Genomic DNA, 19928 nt, shown 5'->3' on the forward strand with positions numbered 1-19928 from the left:
GATCCATAAGTATCTCGTCCGTGCTTCAGTGTTTGTTGTCATCCCTCGAGTTTGTAGAGAGATTTAAAGCAGATTCAGGGGAAGGACGGCTGAAACTAATGTGTCAAGGTACGTTGTAAAAAACACGGTATAGTTCTTAAGAAATCTCCTTGCATTGCCAACTTGTTGTTCACTTGAGCGATTTCATGCAAAAACCAAGTTTGGTTTACTTAAGAGATCTCCTTGTATTGCCAAGGCCGTCTAACTGTCAAATCGTATAAAGACTTTTAGGTGGCTCTATCTATGATTGGAATTGGATTTTGATTTTGTTGAATTCTATAATGATGTATTTGCAAATACTCTGGACACAGCTGTCAGATGATGTTATAGGATTCCGAACATTTCATGCAATTTTTTTGCTAAAAATAACATTACTGTGATTTTATCGGGTTTAAAGACAAGCTTCTTCAGGCGGGTCTTGTGATGGGGATGCACCACCTTCCAAGATGAGCGGTGTAGTTTGTGCAACGGATTACTCCTTTTCTGCTAGGACCATCCGGAAAATCTATGACGCTGATGCTACCTGCGTCTAGGTGGAACAACCCGAGTCCTTCTTTAGTGAGGTTAAGGCATTGTGCTATGAGCGATATGTGAGCTATTGGAGGACCAACCACCACCATGGTGTCTCCTGGATTTGACTCCTCGTCCGACAGTTCGTCTAAGAGTGATTCCCATGCTTTCCCGGATCTGTTCCATAGAGCTGAAACTGCTTCTTCGTCTAATTGACTTAGCCAACCAGGTTGGATCGATGCAATCACATCGTTATCCTGCAGAATTGAGGGGTCAAAACGATCAAATCAGTGTTCACTTTACTACTGCATCAGGATAAGTAATCTTGCCTTATTGGATTTGTCAAGAACACTCTCAACATTGAGCTCATTCATTTGTTTCGTTTTCAAGTAGCGAGGCACACTATCTACACCCAAACAACCCGCAGCTTCTTGCACCTATCAACTCTTTAAACTGTTAAATAGAAAATAAACAAGATTCCGAAGAAATAGATTTCTTCAAGTCTTCACTTTGTTAAGAAAATTGAAGCTAGGTGGATAGAGATTTTATAAAACTTACGCGGGATATTGCTCCAGCAGTCCCAATGGAGGCTGTATCAGGGCTGCAAACTATTGAACTTACCCTCAGATCAAGAAGAAGCTCTGCGATTTTCTGTGACTGCAATAACAACAAGTAAGCATTTTTGAAGAGTACCTGATGCAGGTTTTAAGAACTATTTTACAATTGTCCTTCACAAAACTCATGTATATGTTACCTGTATCACACCAAGCATGTTCATTGGCTGATCATTAGTGGCTGCTTGGTTAATAACTGCAGAATCCTGTAAGTTGAAAAACGAAGAAATTAGATAAAATTTGACAAAGTCTCCCAACTTTTCTTATCTCAGGAATTAGTGTAAAGAGCCAAACACCTTCCACACGCAGCCAATGGAGTTTTAAATCTGGAAATAAAGATGAGTTAAGAGAATTACGTACGGAACTCATACATACCTCATTATCCCCCTGACCATGGCAGACAAGTATGATCCGCTTACTAGCTTTCCGGCCACCAGAACTTCCACCAGATAGAGGGGAATTAGGTGTCTGCATTATTACTACAAAAACAGTAAGCAGAATTTTGACTACCTCTAATATTTTAAAATTTAAACCCAACTCAAGAATCTTGCAACAACAAAAAAAACTTCACATAACTAAGATGATTAAGACTTATGAGTCTAAGTCAAAGCCAGACATATCTATGAATTAAAGAAGAGCTTCCATGTTCCATAAAAAAAACAAAGGGTAAGCTTGCCTTCCACAGTTTACCTGATTTAGTCGATTAAGACATACATGAGGCGATCCACCATCAGCTCTTGGTGTGAAGTCCAGTACGCTTACACCGCAATTACTCTGCAACAAACTCCTAAAATATTCTGTTCCCAGTCCTATCACATCAACCAAAGACCGCAGAAGTAAAAAAACTCAATAGAGATATCAAAACTCGGCTATGTGCTGAAAGAAGAAGAAACAGAACAAGTACCAATTGCAGTTGCGACAAGAGCCTGATTAATAGCATTATGAGCAACAACAAGAACAGACTTGCTCTCATGAGCAAGAATACCAGGCCAACAGCTTCTAGCACGCGACCATAACTCTCTTACTGGATAATGGCCATCAATGCTAAAGTTTGCAGGATCTTCTTGCCATTCCCTAAAAGCTTCACCGAACTTTTCTTTTCCTTCTTTCTTAAGTAGACCCTAGAACAAAAGTTAAGAACAAGTACAATGACGGGTCTATGAAAATACCTATAAGTCTCCATCATCACATCACACAGCTTAAACTTACTTGAAAAGAGTAAAGATCAATTTCTCTGAGTTCGTAGTTGAAAACCATCTCACTATCTCGACTTCCCCATATGATTTCAGCTGTTTTCTTTGATCTCTTCAATGGACTAAACACACAAATGTATAACAAAATTCAGCCAATCTGCTTTACCAACAACAAAAATCTCCAATACTAAGAACAAGAACACAACAATGCAGTGGATACACTAATCTAACAAAATCAATCTGAATCATCTAAGTGTTTACGAATTCAATCGATCCCCAAACACCTCAATTCGATCTATAGATTTCAAAACCGATTCAATAGACCTAAGGGAAAACGCAGAACCTGGTGAAGCAGACATCGAAGGAGTCTCCGGAGAGCATCTGGCGAGAGATATCGGCCTGAGACTCGCCTTTATTCGTCAAAACGGAGAAATCGGAGCTTCCTTGAATCCTCCCTTCTTCGTTCCACGTGCTCTGTCCATGTCTCACGAGAACAACTCGCTTCGGCGGCGTCTTCGCGGTGCCTTGGTCTTGTAAGCTCGATGATGATCGAATCCAGAAGCGGCGGCGATTCGAAAAAGGCCGGCGGGTTTGGTGGAGGAGACTCCGATTGGGTGAAATCGGACTAGTGAGTGGCAGAGAAATCATTTTAATTTCTTTATTTTTTTTAATTTCGAGAAAATTAGAATATGATTTTTTTTAGTTGATTATCTCTATTTAGCGGGAAGTTCGATTTTTTATCATGCTTTTTTTTTGTTGTCTTGTCGTATTTGGGCCTTCGAGGGTCGGCCCAATATCCCCGATTTTTTTTTTTCGTGTTTATTTAAGCAAGCCTATTTAATGAATAATGAGTTTAATTTGAACAAATACCCCTATTGTTTACATAAATTATATAAATTTTTTAATTAGGTAAATAACCTAGGATCACTGTCAAAATGTTTTAAGAAATATACATGGATTTTAACAAATAATATGCTATTTATATACTACATTCTCCAACGTTATGTTCTTAATTATAAATATAGCACAATTCTGCAGAACACGAAATTTATTTAGTTCAAGGCATGTAAGTTTTATTTTTCTTTTTTTTGTTTGAATTTTTCACTGGAATTATTCCTAAATAATGTTTATAATAATTTGGAAATGTAGCAAAAAAAAAACATAATATCTAACACTTACCAATCCAAAAATGTTTAAAATAAAATAAAATCATTAATAAAGAAAGAAAAGTATGTTAGAATGAACAACTGGGATGTCTCGCATAAAGATTTAAATCAAACTCATGAAGACTTGTTAAAGTCTTAAAGATCAGGGTATTCTTTTTTTTTTTTTATTGTAAATTTTGCAAGTTTAGTTTCATGAATTTTAGGTAAGATCACATTTTTGTGAAATTATATGATTAATTTATCAAACGCAATTATTGTGTTGCCAAATTTTAGATGGTTTGGTGAACAAAGAAAAAAAAAATTGGTCATTGTTTGCATTGATGGACACCCAAATAAAATATCTGTCAATCTGTGGTCGATGAAAACGAACAGGTCTATTATCATTTTTCACTAACTTAGTCCTAACAAAGAGTTTGTCAGTTGTGGTGAGGACGAATAACGAAAACATAAAAACCACAATTCCCCTGGACCAACCATAAAAATACAACAATTTTTTGGTCAGTAGCAATAATGGTACGTAGACAAATTTACCGGTCCACATATTCCGAAACAAAGCTTATACCATCAGAGAAGACTCCTTCGAGTATCCAAAAGAGAAGCAAACGAAACAATTGAATTAGGTTCACGTGTCGTATTAGTGGGACTTTGTTACTTTATTCATAATGCAAAGTCGTAGAACCTTCAATACTAGCGTACTGTACGTGAACATTTAACACGAGCACCTTCTAGTAAATATGAAGTCAATTTTGTCAACAGAGAAAAAAGAAAGTCAATTGTACAAATAATTGGTTTGGTCTCGTCTCGGTTTGATTTGTTTAGGTTTGGAAAAACTCTTACCAATTCAAGTAATTAACAATGACTTCTTTTTTACCACAAGGTTTTCAAATTTTTATTTTCTTACTTTGGTTCTCTTTGGTTTGGTATGTGGCGGAAAAAAAAATATTAACTATAGAGATGACTTTGGGAAAAGAAATGTCGAAAGATGTAAACTCTTTTCAAAATAAAATGTTGAAAGAAAAAATGAGTTGTTTGGTTTGAAACCAAAGCGACCCTAAACCTAATGGTATGAAAGAAAAAAAAATTTGTTTAATTTTTGCTGGCGTGCGACTTTTCTAGGGCTTCTTTGTTTGGCACCCAAGTTTGATGCCGCCAGCGGATTTGCCGCCGCTGCCGTCTTCCCCGGACGTCGGGATGGCCGGGTGACTATTTCTGGTGCTTCTCCCACGGGTTCAGCTATGCTACCACGCTCTTCAGGGCGCGGGGATTCGGAGGTTCCTGCTCTCTCTGCTACTAACTCGACGACAATGGATCAGAGGTTATGGGTAAAGGCGGTTCAGACGAATAATTTCTCTAAACATGATTTTGTGGTTTCGGAAGTTGATGGCAAACCTCGAGTGGTGGTGCCAAAGGATGTGTTTGTGGATGCTAAGCCGCTTTGGGAGGATTTCCTCATCGGAAAATTCCTAAACGCTTCTGCGCCGCATGTAGGAAAGATCCATATGATAGTCAATAAGATCTGGCACTTGGGAGACAAATCCTCACTTATTGATGTGTCATATGTCAATGACACAACTGTCAAGTTTATGATTCGTAATGAGAACATGCGACAACAAATCCTCAACCGTGGTATGTGGAACATGGTGGGGATACCTATGCTTGTGACTAAGTGGACTCCGTTCGCGGAGGAGGCGCAACCTGCCATGAAGTATGTTCCTTTGTGGGTGGTCTTAAAGAACATTCCTCCCTCTTTGTTCACGGACAAGGGTTTGGAGTTTTTATCTCGTGCAGTAGGCAAGCAAATTCGGTTACACCCAAAAACAGAGGCATGTACCAGTTTTGAGGAAGCTCAGATGTTAATTGAAGCAGACCTCACCAAGCCATTACCGGAGGAGTACCATCTAGCTGGTGAAGAAGAGGGAGAGTTGGATGTTGTCGTCAAATACTCTTACCTGTGGTTGCCTCCCCAATGTCTTCAGTGCAAGAAATGGGGCCATTTGGAGGCCGCTTGTATTGTTGACTCCCCACCACCTCTACTCTCTCCCCACAAGAGTGCAGCGTAGGTTCCTACGGGTGCTGAGGAGAAGGATGAAGCATCTAGTAGGCCTGCCATGCGACTGGTGAAGGAAGGGGACACAGAGAGTGAACAGGGCTGGATCACTCCACAGAAAACTGGTCATAAATCAGCTAACAGTCCGGGAAAAAAAGTCGCTGACACAAAAGTTGGTAATGGTTCACTTTTGTCAAACTCCTACTCTATTCTTAGCGAAACAGAGGAAGACGTGATAGAAGCGGAACAACAAGACAAGGTAGTTGAGACGAGTGTCTTACAAGACAAGGCAATTGCTGATATTGTAGTCAGTGGAAATCCATCAAATGAGTTAGTCCATGCGCCCAATAGTGTTTATAATGGTGATACTGGTGTACTACCTAAGGCTGTTCCTACGAAACAGCAAAAAAAGAGAGTATTCTTTTGCGAGAAACCATTCCTCGGGTCTCCAAAGAATCTTCTAAGTATGGTACCAATCCTCCTATTCCAGCTCAGAGTAGGAGACCCCCCCAACAATAATTTATGTCGAGCTTCTTCTGGAATGTTCGTGGTTTCAACAAAATGTCAAAACATTCCGTTGTTCGAAATTGGATTTTAAATGAGAGATTTCACTTTGGCTGCTTGCTTGAGACAAGGGTGTGGGAGGGTAAAGCTGCTCGTATTATTCAGTCTGCTTTTCCGGACTGGTCTTACTTGTCTAATTACTCTTTTAATTGCCTTGGTCGTATTTAGGTTGTTTGGAGTCCACGAGTGCGTGTTACTCCATTTTTTACGAGTGCACAACTAATCACATGTTCAGTATTTCTTGAAGGAATGGATGAGGAGTTCTTTGTCTTGTTTGTTTAGGCTTCCAACACTGTTGAAGAGCAAAAAATTTTATGGGAGGATCTGAAGCACCATCAGGATTCACCTATCGTTAGCAAAAAACCTTGGCTGATCTATGGTGATTTCAATGAGATACTAGAGGGCGAGGAGAGATTTTCAAGAAGTCACCAGCTACTGTTCTCTCACAGATATGCAGACTCATGGACCTCTCTTTACTTGGTGAAATAAACGAGAGGAAGGGCTAATTTGCAAGAAGCTTGATAGGGTCCTTGTCAATGCGGCTTGGATTCATACATATCAGCAATCTTATGGCATTTTTGAACCTGGAGGCTGCTCTGGCCATCTTCACTGTCGTATCAGGATTAGTGGAGATACTCCACGCCCACGAAACCTTTTAAATTCACTAATGCTTTGATTCATGACCCTGGATTTAAGCCCCTTATTCAAGAGTATTGGGACAGCACGAAGTAGCTCTACCATTCTACTTCTGTCATCTACCGATTCTCAAAGAAGCTTAAAGCACTAAAACCAAAACTCAAAGTGTTGAGCCGTGATCGATTGGGAGATATAACAAAAAAAAAGCAAAGGAGGCCTACTCCACACTTTGTTCTTGTCAGGGTGAAACACTTACTCATCCCACCGAGGCGAATATAAGACGAGAATCTGCAGCCTATGCTCGCTGGTTACATGTTTCAGAGCTAGAGGAGTGTTATTTGAAACAGAAGTCAAAGCTTCATTGGTTAAGTGTTGGAGATGGCAACAATAAAGCTTTCTACAATGCTGCAAAGGCTCGGGAGGTCCACAATGCTATTAAAGAGGTCACCTGTGTGGATGGAACTGTTGCTGACACACAAGAGATGATTAAAGTGGAAGTTGTACGCTTTTTCCAATCTTTTTTTGGGGTATAAACCAGAGCAGTACAGGGGAATTACTGAGGATATTATTGGTGGTCTAATAGATTTTCGCTGTTCTGATGCACAGCAGACTGATTTGCAGAAAGAAGTTACTGAGACAGAGATTCGAGACACTCTTTTCTCAATGCCATTGGAGAAGAGCCCTGGACCTGATGGATACACCATGGAATTCTTAAAGGAATCCTGGTCTATTGTCAAGATAGATTTTGTTACTTCAGTTCAATCTTTTTTCCAATTTGGTTTTCTTCCCAAAGGGGTTAACACTACGATTTTGGCCCTCATCCCAAAGAAAAAAGAGGTGAAAGAGATGAAGGATTATCGCCCAATATCTTGCTGCAATGTTATTTATAAGGTAATATCGAAGCTCATTGCTAACAGATTAAAGAAACTCCTTCCGGAATTTATTTCTCCGACTCAGTCTGCATTTATGAAGGATAGATTGTTGATGGAGAATGTTCTCTTCGCTTATGAAATTGTTAAAGATTATCACAATGAAACAGTTTTACCACGAAGTGCCATAAAGATTGATATCTCAAAGGCTTTTGATTCAGTGCAATGGTCTTTCCTCCTCACCACACTTACGGCCCAAGCTTTCCCCCCCAAATGTATCCACTGGATCGAGCTTTATATCACCACGGCGTCTTTCTCTGTGCAGGTCAATGGTGAGTTATCAGGACTGTTTCGCAGTGAGAGGGGGCTCAGGCAATCAATCGCCTTACATGTTTGTGATCTGTATGCAAGTTCTATCTGCCATGTTAAATAAAGCTGCTCAGAATAAAACAATTGGGTATCATCCCGATGCCACAACCTGCACCTTACGCATTTATGTTTTGCTGATGACCTGCTTGTGTTTACTGATGGTACTAAAAGAACTATCGAGGGTATACTTACTAATTTTGAAGAGTTTGCAGTATTTTCAGGTCTGCAAATTAGTCTTGAAAAGTCTACATTGTACTTAGCTGGAGTCACAGCCTCGGACCAGGAATCAATTTTGACCTCCTTCCCCTTCGCAGCCAGTTCTTTACCCGTCAGGTACCTTGGTCTTCCTCTTCTAACCAAGCGGATGAACTCAAATGATTATTCACCACTTGTTGAGAGAATCCAGACTCGTATTGGCAGTTGGACGGCTCAACATCTTTCTTTTGCTGTTCATCTACAACTCATCACTTCTGTTATTCATAGCCTGACAAACTTCTGGATGTCCGTCTTTCGCTTACCACGAGCTTGTCTTACCGAAATTGATAGTCTCTGCTCTGCTTTCTTATGGTCAGGCCCTGCTTTGAACTCAAAGAAAGCAAAAGTGTCTTGGGATGATGTCTGTCTACCGAAAGAAGAAGGAGGACTGGGACTGAGGCCGCTGAAAGAAGCAAACACAGTCAGCTGCTTAAAGCTCCTTTGGAGAATCATTTCCTCGAACTCCTTGTGGTCTTAATGGATTTGACTTTATTTACTGCGCAAGAGATCTTTTTGGTCTATTCGAGCGAACTCATCTTCCGGCTCATGGATGTGGCGCAAGCTACTTAAGCTCCGCAATGTGGCTACTGGCTATGTTAAATACGAGGTTCACAATGGAAGCACAATATCTTATTAGCATGACAACTGGTCTCCGACGGGGTGTTTGTTGGATCTTGCTGGACAACGAGGTTGTATTCACATGGGTATCCCGATTCATGCCACTGTAGCTGAAGCCATGTCTCACTGCAAGAGTAGACACCGGATAGATTACCTCAATCAAATGGAGCTGGCTCTCGATGAACTCCGGAACAGAGGACTTACGGAAACAGAGGATAAGGCTCTCTGGAAGGGTAAACAAGACCGCTATAAAGACTCTTTCAACACTAAGGAGACATAGGAAATCTAATGTATGCTACGAGGAAGGGTAAGTTGGTATAGAGGGATTTGGTTTCCTAACGCCACACCGAAGTACTCGCTCCTTGTTTGGCTTGCAGCTCTCAACCGATTAACAACCGGCGATCGTATGCTACAATGGAGTGGTGGGGCTCGCACTAACTGTGTCTTCTGCCACTTTCCCATTGAAACACGTGATCATCTATTCTTTAGTTGCCCCTACTCAACTGCGATTTGGACATACCTCATGTCAAGGCTACTCGGTCACAGCTTCTCCACGGTTTGGTCAAATAACGTCACCCTCTTAACAGATGCAACTCTAGGGAGGGATAAACTTTTCCTGAAGCGATATGCCTTCCAAGCCACAGTTCACTCTCTCTGGACAGAACGAAACAGACGTCGGCACGGGGAATCACCAACACCAGCAACTCTGTTTATAAAGACTCTAGACAGGCTTGTCCTAAATTGACTACTCTCCATCAATGATCAGGGGAATGGTTTTTCCGCGGATTTGCATGCTTCTATGGTTAGGCTCGAGATTTTCATAAGTCACTAAAAGTTTGTATTTCTTTAAATTAAACAGCTATAGCTCTTAACAAAGCACAGAACCAAACGCTTATGTAAACAGTATTTTTTTCGAATAAATTCTACATTTTATTCAAAAAAAATAATAATAATAATAATAATGGTATGAGAAAACGCATCTATACTAATAAAAAGTAGGAGCTATAAGCTCCTAAGACCGTCCACATAGGATTTTAAACCACCAATAGAAATTTGACATATCACTTATTAACATTTTAAACAATTTTCAGAATTTTCAATATTAAGAATTATTTTAAACAACCTATCATGATTTGACATGTCATTCATTAACATTTTTTAAATTAACAGAATTTTTTAGAAAAAGGAAAATTTTAAATTTATGGAAATCAAAGAACTAAGCATAATATCCCACATCGGCTAGAAGTTTTTTAGACAATGGTTCAAAACCAGTATAAATAAGATTAATATGCTTCCAACAACGAATGAGCAGGAAAGCTTGATTTATCAGACGTCCAAGTTTAAAAGTTTTATTTGGTTTGATCTGGTTTTTTATTTGATCAAATTAATACTTTAAACAGTTTCAAAAAAATATTATAATATTTAAAAGTTTAAATATTATAAATATTGAAACTTTTAAAAGTTCTTAGCTTTTAAAAAGTTTTTAAATATTATAAGTTTTAAATTTTAAAAGTTTAAAATATTATAAGTATTGAAAAAAATTTAAAAGGTTCAAATTTTATATTTCGAAACCTTTTCAAAGTTTAAAATATTATAAATATTGATGCAAAACATAAATTATCTTATTTATCTACATTTGTGCTTTTTATTTCTTATGAGCTGTAAAACATATTTTTGTGTATGATTTTATAGATGAGTTGATATTCTTTCATTAATTTTTTATTTTTGGGTTTAAGGAAGAAGGATTGACATCGCAAGACCTTAATTTGATGTTTGAGTCAAATTTTGAGGTTTAAAGAAGAAAGATAGACGACAAACCCACATGTTTAATTAGCTATACATAGGCATGACCAGGATTATAGTTGTCACAGTTAAGGTTTATTAACCATCGGTTATGGTTAAAAAAATTTGTAATCTTAACTAGAACCGTTTAACAAACGGTTACGTTTAAATACGGTTACGGTTCAAACGGTTACTGTTATATATGGTTATGGTTATTTGATAATATGATAGGGTTAATATTATTTGATGATATAATATAATTGATATTATTTATTTATAATTAATATGTTCTTATAGTGTACTCATATTTCTATATATCATATGATTCATATTAAATAAATAATTATTAGTATATTTTATTATGTTTTTAAAATATTATAAACCAAGTAAGGATTTTGGTTTGAGAAGTTTCTAAACGCGTGGATCTAAAACCAAATAAGTATATGGATAAAATTGTCAATAATTGGGAAAACCAAACATATGTTGACTATGATGGTAATCATGAATTTCACAAATTTTATGAGAAAAGAAATGATTTTGTTCTTGGAGTTTGATGGGTTAACAAGTTGTGTGGTAGTCTAAAAAAAGTTTTTCAGTGAAAGAATGTGAAGAAGTTGACGAGGAAGAAGAAGAAAAAGAGTATAACGAAGAACCAAACGGTAAAAGTTACGATGACAATTAACACAAAATTTGACAATGACAATGACAAGAAAGAATATGAAGAATAAGAAAACATTGAATAAAAAACACGAAAACATAGGTGGTAGCGATCAATTAAATATGAAAACGAGTTAAATTCATGATTATAAAATTGTTTCGTTTTTCTGGTGGTCAAAAAAAATGGTTTAGGATATGTGAGGTCATCAGTTTGATTTGTTTCGCCTGGACGTCAAGTTAAATTTATGATTTTTTTTATCAGATTTGATTTTATAGCATAACTGATTTTTATATTTTTAAAAATTGTATATCTGAAATTTTTTTTTTTCCTTAGTACTAATTTTAATTTTTTTATGAGATAATATTTTATTACCGTAATCAATCATATATATTTTTTATCAAAATATATCATATAAACCCACGCGTAGCATGAGTTCAAAACCTAGTTACTTAAAAAATTATTATGTATCGATGATTATGGACGAAAAACCAACGAATTATTAAGATTAATATATATTGTACACAAATGTTTTAGAACCAGTAAATTTGATTGTGAAAAACTATTTATTCTCTATTTTTTTGGTATTGTAGGAAATTGGTAAAAATAAATTTGTCACTGTTTAGTTATGTATTTTTCGCATATTCCTACCATTTTGCTGATTAATAATTGCAGTAATTGGTGGGATTTAGATTTTAGAACGAGGTTTAGGTCCTATTAAAAATGTAATAAAAAAAGTCGCCAATCATATTTGAAAACAAAGTTAAAAAGATGTTGAAACGTTCATCAAGAGTGAAGAGAGATGAAAAGAAATGTAGAAAGAATCAATTCAACATGCTTAGGTACAAATACAATGTTAGATAGTGCCACTTGGGGTTTCACCAACTTTTGCCATATTAAACTTTTACAAATATATGAATTTAAAAAGGTTTCAACTACCCCATCGATAAATATTTTTACGGCCAACGATCGCTTGTTGATTGTTATATTATGTTATATATTAAACCAATATTAGTTTTTATATACCATGAATATGTCATATGTGTGTTTCTTTCTTCAAAACGAAGAAAAACAAACCAGAATTATATATATTTATTAGAACCTGGGCATCACTTTTGAAACCTGAGGTCACACCTATCTTTAACTTTAACTAAGAGAAGAAACAAATATGACACAAGTATTACATAATCGTAGCATATTGGAGCTGTTGTTACTTGTTAAGTTGTTAGTGGTCCTTTTTATATCCTGCATTCTAATATTTTATTATACATAAACTATTTTGGTATATTTAGTACATGATCTTTTTGTTAGTATCCTAATTTCTGGGTATAATTTAGTACATAAACTTTTGTTAGAATCACATGAAAATATCTTCTTTTTTTTCTCTCATTAATAAGGTACAATTGGTAAATGGCTTAATCAATTGGTAAAGAAGTAGGGTGTGCAATCAATATACATTCTATTAGAGTTAGGGATAAAGATAATATATAATCCTAGGATAATCTACATCCACCAATATGTCTCACTAGAATTTTTGCATGTCTATGTGTTTAACACTAAATTAGATAAATACCTACAGATATGTCTCTCCAGTTCTTTGTGTGTCTATGGTTGTTCGGGTTGGGCCGGTGTCCTAGGTTTCCTTCGTTGGTTTCTGAATCTTGTATTCTAGCTTTATAACACTCTTTTATTTTTTTAAGCCACACATTTATGAATTTATTGTTAGAGCGACTATTAGCTATGCCAAAACTAAAGTGATTAGTGCATAAAGATGAAGATATTAAGGATATTATTCATAATCTTATGTGTATAATTTTGTTTGTTTATCGTTGAATTGACAAAGTTCGATCCATAACCAATTTCTTCTATACAAAGTAACGCAATTTAACGAAGTCGAACTCTGGTGGGATCGGTCGCAGAAGTGGTGTTGCAATTTAATAGAGTTTGACGAGAGTTTTATGGTCGGATGGTGAATAGACGAATAAGATGAATTTTTTTTTCTTAATTATAAAAAAATAATTAAAGTTTAATTAACCAAATATATAAATTAAACTAACTTAATTTAACTATTTCGCATTAACGGCGTTAATGCTCCATCATTTTTTATGGGGATGCAAACATGAAACTACTTTTTTTTTGTCAAATCACATAAAACTACTTTTAAAATTTAAAATATTAGTACAATTATTTTAGTGGTTTATAATGTTAGTGAAATTCTCTCAAGTTTTAAAAGTGTTAATCACTGATATTTTGAAAATTAAAAATATAATTTTTCCAATAATATTTAAGTTATAAATTTATATTAAGTATTTTATATAAATATCTTTAATTAAGTGGTTAACGGTCCATTTTGACAACTTACATTCGAGGCTTCCAGCCAATATTTTACTATCCTGCATTGTATGTATAAGACTGTGAATAGGTATGATTTTCTCTTGTCGACTCAATGATGTTCATAAAGAAAATCTATATGCTCTACTAATTATTTTATACGATTGAGATTCATATATCTAAATAGTATCGTAAGATAAAAGAAAATATAAAAATGTAAATATATCCAAATTTAGGGAGATAAATGAAATGAGCCATTGATGGCCAAAAAAAGAACGAAATAGACCATGGATATCTATGCACCTATATTTGTTTTCTTTCAAATTTTTAAAAATTTAGGAAAATTAGCAAAACTTACCAAGAAAAAAATAACAATTAAATATTTAACTAATCTAACAATAAAACTATTATACACACTAAATTATCTACAATATATACAATTTTACTCTTTTATTCAACACCTCTATCTTTTATCAATCACCACCACCGCTAGACCACCACTGTCGGACTATCTCCGTCGGAACACATCTGCCGAAAAATCGCAACCGGACCACCACCACTACTAATTCCGGCAGATGAACCACCGCCACCACCTCCAATCACCTACTCAGGCCACCGCCTCCGGTCGCCCGCCACCTCCTCTAGTCACTAGCCACCACTAATCCATTACAACCAAAACTGCCCTTTTGGTAATTATTTATTGACCAATGGTTACTCACATAATTTTCTTATTTAGTTGGTTATTTTATACATACTTTTTTTATTTATTTTGATTTTCACACAAATTCATCCAAAAATTTATACCATAAAATCATTTGAAAAATCTATTTATAGTTTGTTGGGTTACTACGTATATCAAAATGTTTACTATTTTAATTCTAAACTCATATGCCATGAATTTTATTACGTACCCATATATAAATGGCCAGATATAGAAACAAAAACGGGGATCAATAATTCCAAATGCGATAAAACTCGATCTTTATCTTCCTTCAACCAGAAGAAGGAAAAAAAAAACTTAAACCAATAGATCACACACCACATGGTTGGTTATTACGAATCCACATATTCATCATACAAATGATATCTCTTAAAATATTCATTTACTTACTTTATTTAGTAATTTGATTTGAAGGATAAAACTTTGGAACTGAAAATAGAAACTTGAAAACATAACAAAATCTCCAAGGAACGTTGGCATTTCGATGTTGTTACTATAAAGTCCAAAGCCGCCACATGTCATTTGCTAATCGCATTATTTTTAGTCACGAATGATCTTTACTCATAATTAGCAGCAACAAATCTTTATAGGCCTCCACTGTTTAACACGTACCAAGCAATTCACCATTATTTTTCCTAACAAAGCAAAAGCTTTTAACATATTCAAATTAAAAAAAAAAAAAAAAAAAAAAAAAAACAACTTTCTAATTATAAAAAGAAAAACAAATAAAATGTGGTAGGTGAAGGATTTGACGGATTTACCCTCAAATACTTAGTATATAATCCTTTACCTTGTCTACCATTATCTCTCAGCTTACAAGTTCTCTCTCATATATTGAACTACAAGCTTTTGTTCTGTACTCTTTTAAATACGCCGCCGTTTTATATATTTTTTTTCCTCTTACCTACCATAAAACAAACTGTAATCATGCAAACCATTTCGCCTGTGTTCTCGTGCGATCTCAAATCCGTAATTCAACCGAATCTAACGGCTAAGATTGGGCGTTTCTCTCACGTAAATGGAAAGCGCGTGTCTGTTCGTTGCGGTTACAGGTCTGAGTCGTTTAGTTTCCCTAACGGTGTTGGCTCGAGTCGAGCTGATTGGCAAAGCTCATGCGCCATCTTAGCCAGCAAAGTAGTCTCGGCTGAGAATTCAAGCTCCATCGCCGATCAAGTCGCCGTCGTTAACGGACACAGTAACGGCTCCGTCGATCTAAGCATCGTTCCATCGAAAAACGGGAAGCCTGGATTGGTTCAGCCGTTAACGATTACGGATCTGTCTCCGGCGCCGTCTCACGGATCTACTCTCCGTGTAGCGTATCAAGGAGTTCCCGGCGCGTATTCCGAAGCGGCCGCCGGAAAAGCTTACCCGAACTCGGAAGCTATCCCGTGTGATCAGTTCGACGTTGCGTTTCAGGCGGTGGAGCTTTGGATCGCCGATCGTGCTGTTCTACCAGTTGAGAACTCTCTCGGTGGTTCGATTCATAGAAATTACGATCTCCTCCTCCGTCACCGTCTCCACATCGTCGGAGAAGTTCAGATCCCGGTTCACCACTGTCTCCTCGCACTCCCCGGAGTCCGCACGGATTGCATCACGCGAGTGATCTCTCATCCTCAAGCTCTGGCTCAGACGGAAGGATCGCTCAACAAACTCACCCCAAAAGCCGCGATCGAGGCGTTTCACGATACAGCCGCCGCGGCTGAATACATAGCAGCCAACGACCTCCACGACACGGCGGCTGTAGCGAGCGCAAGAGCGGCTGAGCTCTACGGGCTAAATATTCTCGCCGACGGGATCCAAGACGACGCCGGGAACGTCACGCGATTCCTTATGCTAGCGCGTGACCCGATCATCCCCCGCACGGATCGTCCGTTTAAAACGAGCATCGTTTTCGCGGCTCAGGAACACAAAGGAACTAGCGTTCTCTTCAAAGTGCTCTCCGCGTTCGCGTTTCGAAACATCAGCCTAACTAAAATCGAGTCGCGGCCGCACCATAACTGTCCGGTCAGAGTCGTCGGCGACGAGAACGTCGGGACCTCGAAGCATTTCGAGTACACGTTCTACGTGGATTTCGAAGCGAGTATGGCGGAGGCGCGTGCGCAAAACGCGCTATCGGAGGTGCAGGAGTACACGTCATTCCTCAGGGTGCTGGGAAGTTACCCAATGGATATGACGCCATGGTCCACGTTACCACCACCTAGCCAAGAAGACGTATGACAATATTTCTATCTATAATTTTATTTAATAACATTATGATAAAATTATCGTAATTTATATATATATATACTTGGTGGGAGTTAAATTAGAATTTGTAGAACTCGTTTTGCAAGTGATAGTGGGGAGAATAATATTAAATTTTATTTCTCTCCTATATCACAAACCAAATATTTTGTGTGTTGTATATGTATCCTCTACTCTGTTGGAACAAGATCGGTTTGTAGTTTGGTTTCGAAGATTACAATTGAAGATATTTTCTTAAGCTAAGCACAGCTTTTTTATGTCTAGTATACATCGTTAATCATTAAGCACATACATATTAGAGAACCAAATGTGTAAAAAGAGTAACAATGTATACGACGAAGTCTCATACCATATAACATTTTCCAAGCCCAATACCATCATGCATTGATCATTTGATAACACGTACATGCTTAACATGTAATTAAATCATCTCTCCCAATTTATTTTCATCATCTTCCCAAAAAAACATGGAGTGTCTTGATCATTACATTTCTAAATGAAGTTGTTGATAAAAGATGTAGCAGAATAAACTTAAAATAATATTTGAAGCTATCCTCTTATAAAACACCCGTCCGCGTTAACCAACGAAACAAGAAAGACTTTCAGATTCTTATAACATTTTTTAAGTGATAACAAGTCAATTAAAACCAGTTAATTAAAGTACATAAGTAAAACATACCGTGTGAACACAGGTTCGATGTTTCTTTCTTTGAAACGAAAGTATAATCATCCATCTGGTTGTGTACTGTGCCAACTTCCATGAATTTTCATTGATATATATAAGTATATATTAAAGTTCTCAACTATCTTCAGGATATTTCAGTTTGAGTTGACAAATAATTGGCCATACAATTTCGACGAAACTTAGTGTTAGTATTTTTTTTATTTGTTTAACACGACTTTACTATATATTTATACTATATATGTATTCCCACCTATGTTTTAGGGTTTGAACTATTTTGCATGCCAACACAGTTTTAGATGTGGTGAAAACTACTAAGCCCTAGCTATATATGATGTCCTTAAGATTAACCCCTTGATATTCAAAATCGCGATATGAATAAATCACAAGTGATGATTTGTTGTTTTTGGCACAGTGGTGTCCTATAATATCGTACATTTATAAAGTACGGCCACCATATACTAATTAAAAAATTGTTTAACTTGTTAATGCGAAGACAAAATTGCCTACTAAAAAGTTACCAATAATTAATTCAAAAGAGATAGTATAGTCTTGCCTTGTTCATAAGCACAAAAATCACGATCACGAATATGAAGGTTATCGAGATGATCTGAATCATGTCATGGCCCATTTTATTATACTCATAAACACTAATTAAGGATATATTATTTGTAATGTAATTAAATTTATATTTCATGTGGGACAAATATTATGACGGTACAATTATGTCAATTGACCGTAAGGGGTTTGGTGGGAGAGAGCAGTGGTCGGGAAACATATCAATCGAACCTCTCGTCTTGTATTTATTTTTGGGGTTTGATTAGAATTTTGTTTTTGTCTTTTGTTCTTAGACTCTTAGTATTTAGGTTTGATACATAGCGTATATATAGGAAAAACAACATTTCTTATATAGGTTTGATATATATGTTTAAGCTTGAATTATCATTTCTCAAACACAACTCGAACTTATAGGAAAAACAAAACTTGAATTATCATTTCTTATTCACAACTCGAACTTATATAAACAAAATGGAGGAATTAGTTTCTTAGTACTATATTATAAACAGCATTTTTTTGGTCGTCTTTTTCAGTTATTACTTACTCGAAAAATAAATGAAAAAGTTCCATCGTCATAATATTTGAAACCAACTTCATTAATGTTTTATCCTTCGTCATGATAACAGCAGACATAGATGATTAAAACACTTCCATTATCATATTACTGATATTAATAATTAAAATAGGGTTGATTAAGAGAAATGGCGAAATCAGGAGTGGGGTGGTAGGTGGGAGAAAGAGAGATCGAGCACACTATGGTAGTTGGTGAGTGTGGGGGAGCCTTGTATAGTACTTAGGATTTGCCGACTTCGTTAGAGTCCGGTTAAGCTTTTTGTTGGTTTTGGGTCCGGTTTAATTTACATATGTTCTTGATTAGTGATTGAACAATAACTTTATGTTATATATATTATATATGTGGTTCAAGAAAATGACATAATTTGTAACGAAGTCTCGATTGTTTTTATGTGTGTTTTAAGGGCAATCAACATTATGTGAAGACGACATCATAGAAACCTACCTCAATCAATTTTTAAGGAGTAGAATTTTCTCACTGTGAAACTAGTTTCAGTTGGCAACTTGAAATCAAGTGATCGTTGAAGATATATTTGGCTTAAGTCTGTATTTCTCTTAAGATCTAGCTTATCCAACTACGCACTGCATATATAAAATTATATACACGTAAATCATGTGATGAGCTTTGATTTAACGTGAAATAGCTCGTTCCAAAAATAAAATGATAAAAAATTATTCTCCTTATGGTCTTGTGTTGTTGTTTTCAAACAGCATTTTCCACTCCACTTGAGAATTCTCGAACCTATTCATGATAGGTCATCTATGGCATATATATGGGGATTGGCCAACTAATTGAGCTAATCAGCTCAAAGTAAAATAAATACATTTACACATTCTAAAACACACTGATATTGAATTAATTGTGTATGTGTCTGTGTGTTTTTTTAATATTGGGCTCTCAAAGTAGTTGGCGACTTTTAACGTAAATACTGGACGTAATGTGCATCAGTGTAAAATGCATATTAACAGAAGTTAATTTTATAGACTTGAAACAGCCCATGTTCTCTGAAGTAATGTTCGGCCCATATAACTCAAAATATGGACCAATGATAAAGTTCAAATTTCAATCCCTAGTCACAACATATACGATCGTGATGATTAGTGATACTTCAAATAGATTCAACATTCTTCAAAATCTGTTCTCTTGATGCTTTTCTTTACATACAATTCCAAAATGTTTTGCCCATTCTATTGACAAGGTAACTTAGTAAAAACAATGGATTTATCAGCATCCATACATAAATTAATTACTAGATGCATTTTATTATATAGCTAAAATTTAAGGAACCAAAACATAGTGGATATTACAATGTGCAAGTTACTTTCACACATTCTTTTAAAATTTCTCTCTAACATTGGCTCTCAATTTTAAAATTAAGCACTCAAACTCTACTACCATTGTAATTCATTACCCATTTTTTTTTCCTTCTTTTTTTTTAACATTCCAACAAGAAAAAAAAAAAAAAAAAAAACTCAAAAGATCAATGGATTTAGTAGAAATAAAG

The 19928-nt window shown here is 36.1% G+C and overlaps 2 protein-coding genes across 5 annotated transcripts; one reads left to right on the forward strand and one right to left on the reverse strand.

Annotated features, from left to right (window-relative positions):
• Positions 1–303: 303 nt before the first annotated feature.
• LOC104706556 (putative 2-carboxy-D-arabinitol-1-phosphatase) lies at positions 304–3087 on the reverse strand. 4 transcript variants are annotated; one of them, XR_015564226.1, is made up of 9 exons: positions 2700–3065; positions 2373–2478; positions 2068–2284; positions 1854–1972; positions 1539–1631; positions 1304–1369; positions 1108–1206; positions 879–1002; positions 304–806 (listed from the first exon to the last, which is right to left on the reverse strand). XR_015564226.1 is itself a non-coding variant. In XM_010422753.3 (9 exons), the coding sequence occupies exons 1-9, from the start codon at positions 3002–3004 to the stop codon at positions 447–449; spliced, it is 1473 nt and encodes a 490-aa protein (XP_010421055.1). In that variant the 5' UTR covers positions 3005–3087; the 3' UTR covers positions 304–446. The 4 variants fall into 4 exon arrangements, 1 of the variants encoding a protein (XP_010421055.1); XR_015564227.1 differs by having other exon boundaries at positions 879–986; positions 1539–1642; XR_015564228.1 differs by having other exon boundaries at positions 1539–1642.
• An 11857-nt stretch (positions 3088–14944) lies between these two features.
• LOC104706559 (arogenate dehydratase 5, chloroplastic) lies at positions 14945–16853 on the forward strand. The gene has a single exon (XM_087462543.1). It carries the CDS (start codon positions 15297–15299, stop codon positions 16584–16586), a length of 1290 nt encoding a protein of 429 aa, XP_087318669.1. The 5' UTR covers positions 14945–15296; the 3' UTR covers positions 16587–16853.
• The last annotated feature ends 3075 nt before the right edge of the window (positions 16854–19928 follow it).

Source organism: Camelina sativa, chromosome 8, assembly GCF_030686135.1.
Source record: "Camelina sativa cultivar CO46 ecotype springtype chromosome 8, ASM3068613v1".
NCBI classification, from domain to species: domain Eukaryota; kingdom Viridiplantae; phylum Streptophyta; class Magnoliopsida; order Brassicales; family Brassicaceae; genus Camelina; species Camelina sativa.

Coding starts and splice junctions, on each gene's coding strand:
- LOC104706556 (XM_010422753.3), bottom strand. CDS start 3,004: ATGATTTCTCTGCCACTCACTAGTCCGATTTCACCCAATCGGAGTCTC. Junction 1,973..2,067: donor TCTTGTCGCAACTGCAATTG/GTACTTGTTCTG, acceptor TTGATGTGATAG/GACTGGGAACAGAATATTTT. Junction 987..1,107: donor CTGCTGGAGCAATATCCCGC/GTAAGTTTTATA, acceptor AAGAGTTGATAG/GTGCAAGAAGCTGCGGGTTG.
- LOC104706559 (XM_087462543.1), top strand. CDS start 15,297: ATGCAAACCATTTCGCCTGTGTTCTCGTGCGATCTCAAATCCGTAATT.